The sequence below is a fragment of the Epinephelus moara genome, chromosome 6 (assembly GCF_006386435.1).
Source record: "Epinephelus moara isolate mb chromosome 6, YSFRI_EMoa_1.0, whole genome shotgun sequence".
Lineage (NCBI taxonomy): Eukaryota > Metazoa > Chordata > Actinopteri > Perciformes > Serranidae > Epinephelus > Epinephelus moara.
This window is the reverse complement of record NC_065511.1, coordinates 30,325,190-30,329,629: the sequence shown is the minus strand read 5'-3', so window position 1 is coordinate 30,329,629 and position 4,440 is coordinate 30,325,190. Positions and strand designations below refer to the sequence as shown.

Sequence of the window (4,440 nt, the reverse complement as noted above, 5' to 3'; positions counted from 1 at the left end):
TGTGGTGTTGTGTTTGTGGGTGTTTGTGTTGGTGGGGGGGGGGGGGGGGTGTATTATAATTATATATAATTATTATTATTATCAGTCAGAATGAACCTTAAAAGAATGAAAGCAGAAGGGTTAGCTTTGTTTGAACAAATGTTTTATTATTCGATAATTGAAACTTGAAACCATGTTTTAAAATGTAAATGTGTAAAAAGTCTCCATTTTGTAAATAACTAAAATATAGTTGAGAATTTCCTTCTCGGGGCATTGCCATCGTAGATTAGCAAATGGACAGGGTATGATAACTGTCAACTGTTACGTCGTGGTATATCTTAAAACCAGTCAGCTGAGTCAGTCAGTGATAAATAGGACCTTGTGTGATAAATCAGTTCTTGTCATTGATTTCCAAACTTGCACATGATGTGGTTGGATACAACAAGATACAATGGGATACCAAATCTCTTAAAGTTGACAGATGTATGTGGTCACACCATCCCCACAAAACACTTGATTAAAAGAGGCCTACAACTCATCTTGCAGTAAACAATGGCGAGCTCTTTAGGCGGTCAGAATGGACACGGTATGATAATCGTCTTTTTTCATATCATGGCGTATCGCTGCAACCCTAGAGTGGATCATATGGATACAATCCTTTATCTTGGTATATGTAAAACACTGGATTTGTGCGTTTTCTTGGAAGCCAATTTGGAAACAGTTTAGTAATAAAATAATCAGGTTCATCTGTTTTTGTTTGTTTGGTGAACTAAACCAGTGGTTCCCAACTGATCCATCCACGGGGTCCAGATTTCTCCTTAGTCATTAGTTCAAGGTCCACACAGTTTCATATATTCAGAGTCATACTTGAGCTTGACCATGTCGTCGAGCTAGTTTGCTGTCACTGTCAAGTAGCTGTCTGTCACTCACTCTACAGCAGGAAACGGCACTTTGAAATAAAAGCTCTGTGCTGGAAATTTACTGTACTTCAAAATAAAGTGTACTTTTTACAGACTTGACACACTCGCAAATCACTTGTGGTCCATTCAGAATGGGCCTGTGATCCGCTTTTGGACCGTGACCCACCGAGTGAACCACTGAACTAAATTATGCCTAACAAATCAATTAACCTTAACACACTGGTGCAAAAATCACATTAAAATCAGGGCTACACAATTTAAAAAAAGAATAAAGAAAATCATAATGCAATTATTTTGACAGATATTTCAATGTGAGTCAGGATTTTAGTGGGAATGGTCATTTTTGCATTTCATTTTAAGTGGAAAAATATATATAAAAATGATGATGGTGTAATTTTTGCTGGGCTCTGTGCCAAACAATCACATTCCCTTACGTTTGGAATATGATTTATAGGTTGGGGCATCTCTGTAGCATCACGATGCTTAATTTATAATGGTATGTTATGACACATTTTACCCTGCGATTTAGATATTTTGCCTGGCCATATTGCAATTTTGAAAATACTTCGTCATCGTGCTGCCCCAGTAAAAATCCACTAGTAACATAAAGCCTTTCTGTTCTTTGATTTGCAGCTTTGCCCACAGTAGAGATGTTGAAAGGATTAGAGCTGCAACTTATTAATAATTTTATATAGATTTATTTGCCAGTTATTTTCTCAATTGATTGATTAATCTGTTTCTGTGTGAAATATCTGAAATTAGCGAAAAAATGTCAATTATAATTTCCCAGAGCCTGACGTGATGTATTTAAACAGCTTGTTTTGTTTGACCAACAATCTAAAACCCCAGATTAATCAGTTTATTATCATATATGACAAAAATGAAGCATTTTAATTGAAAAATCATGTAAATTATTTATGTGTTATCAAAATAGTTGCCTATCAATCTGTCAATTATATTTCTTTCAGCTCTAACAAGGATAGCTACCATAGAACCACCACATTTATTCTTCCGTAGTATAAATTGTGCGGAAATATCTCTGATGCGAACAGTTTATATCGTCTCACATTATATATTTTCATATAGTTCAAGCCTAATTTCAAATGAATAATAAGTGTTAGGTTTGAAATTGTTCTTTTTTTTTTTTAACGTGTGTTCCAGGTGGTCAACAGTCAGGGTGGAGGGCCCTTCCTGGTGTGGACCCTGGTTGTTCAGCTGATCCTGTGTGGTAGTGGGGTGTACACCTCTGACGGCACCAAGAACTGTAAACTGTTATCCGAGGCAGAACGGAATGTCCTTAATCGACTAGAGCCACTCGCCCATAGGAAGTAAGAAGCCCCTCGATTGTGTGGCTGCATATTTAGTGCCATTGATGCGACATTAGATTGTTTTTGGATCGCCTGTTACCAATGAAAGAATCAGCACTAAGTGAACATGCAAACTGACCATGACAGAAGCATTTTGCCTGCTTGTCTTTTGCCATTCTGTGTTGTGCTTGTTTCACCACTGTGTTGCATGTTATTAATTGTTTGCTGGGATTTGTTCTCATGTTGACAGCTTTACAGCGGAGATCAAGAACGGAAGTGAGAGTTACACCTATGTGTTCCAGCTGTGTGGGGACGCAGCGGGTATTCCAAAGGCTGGGGTTGTTCAGTTTGAGAGCAAGAAAACAGAAAGCAAACCAACGGTGATTGGCTTGTATGAAAAAACAGAGGCCATTGGAGGAAGTAAGTCTCTAATTTACCCTGACTTTGTGTGTGTTTTGAGACAAGCTATGAGCATAATAAGCCCAAACACAAGTTAGAATTGTTTGCTGCACATTCTTGAGTTATCTCTGAGCACTGGATCAACAGTTTCTTAGGGTGATTTAGATCAGTATCGTGTCTGCATTGTCTGTTTGACACTTTCCTGTCCTTGCAGGTGACTGGGTGATGCTGATCTACAGAGACGGTGACAGTTATGATCAACACTGCTCCAAGGAAAAGAGGAAAGCCATGGTCATGATCTCTTGCGACAGGAAAACTGACGCGGTAAAAGAAAGACAGATGATTTGTGAAAAGAAATGCTAACTTACAAGGTGTTCAGACCAAAAATGGCGCTGTGTTTTAAACAAAAATGCAACGGGTTGCGTTACTGGGGGCATGTTGCTTCATGTATGAAGATGATCTAGAAAGGCATCTTTGAGTAACATGACGCAGGGTTTTATCACAGTCATTTTATTCTTCATCTTGATAACAGAACTGTAGAAATATAAAAGTAATCTACTAGGATTGTGCATGATTGCCTGAGCCCTCCGCATGAGCAGTAGTCTCACTGAAGTAAATGAAGTGGTTCAGTTTACCCCACACAGCTCTAATGTAGGTCAGAACACGGCTTAATGTTTCCCCTGACATGTCGTCTCAAGCCTTGTCTTTTTTTGCGGCTCCTCGCGGCGACAGCCTGACTGGAGGCATTATGTTTCTTCCATCCATCCCATTATCATGAACATAATACCTACTGCTTTACTATTTTCAATACTGCTAACCCTAATGGGCTTTTTGCACAGCAGACATTCTGACTTGTCATAGTAGGAAAAGCACAGGTGAAGCTGATAACATTAAAAACGGCTCAGTTCCATTAAGTGTCCAGTAAGCTGTTCCAGTCAGCCTGCATGTACAACACCAGGGCCTTCGCTTAATGGATTGCCGCCACCATTATTGAATACACCTGTGCTATTTCCTGCTATGACATGTCAAAATGTCCACTGTGAAAAAGGTCACTGATGTAGTGCGTCTTTGCTTCATATTATATGAGTCTGGACGGACATGGATATAAACTTGACTGGTCGGCGGAGGCAAAGAACTGCTAACCGAGGCGATTATTCTAGGTTTACTTATGTGTGTGTTTTGCTTTGTTGCCTTTTTTAACTTTGTCTCTCTCCATCTCACTCCCAGGGCCAGATGAAGGTGGTGCGGGAGGACCGGGACCGGCTGCAGGATTGTTTCTACCTGTTTGAGCTGGACTCAAGTGCAGTGTGCCCAGCTCTTGAGTCCCACATCAGCACTGGCTCCATAATACTCATCATGTGCGTAAAGACAGCGTGTAGTGTAATGTAGGGATGCACCAAATATTCGGTAACCAAATATATTCGGCTATTGCAAAAAAACACACATTCAGTATTCAGTGGAATAAGTTAAAAGCAAGGCCAAATAATAGCGGCGTGTTTTGATAACGCAATCAAACAGCGTGCCGTGACGAGCGGAGTAAAATGTCGGCAGTGTGGCGATCCATCTGTCACTGCACTTGCATTTGCGACTAAAAATAGTTTTGAGCGAGCAAAATAGGCTTAAATCATTCAACACGCTGTGTGAGCAGCCTACAGATTTCAACCAGCAGCAGAAACGAAAGGCGAATCCCACCGATTGTGGGTTGAACGGGGGTCACAGACACAGACAGTAATGTATTCCTGTCAAATACAGCGGCCATCGGCTTACCGGCGCGGAAAAGTCAGCTCCAATAATATCCTCTTCTTGGCGTGTGGACTGCCCAGAAGTACCTGAAC

At 40.4% G+C, this 4,440-nt stretch overlaps 1 protein-coding gene across 1 annotated transcript in view; it reads left to right on the top strand.

Moving 5' to 3' along the window:
• Positions 1–4,440, top strand: part of m6pr (mannose-6-phosphate receptor (cation dependent)) — an 8,980-nt gene that overhangs the window by 1,504 nt on the left and 3,036 nt on the right. The window contains exons 2-5 of the mRNA XM_050047489.1: positions 2,061–2,227; positions 2,457–2,626; positions 2,820–2,929; positions 3,833–3,963. Of these exons, the coding sequence (XP_049903446.1) occupies positions 2,061–2,227; positions 2,457–2,626; positions 2,820–2,929; positions 3,833–3,963 (578 nt within the window). The remainder of the gene's footprint in view (positions 1–2,060; positions 2,228–2,456; positions 2,627–2,819; positions 2,930–3,832; positions 3,964–4,440) is intronic.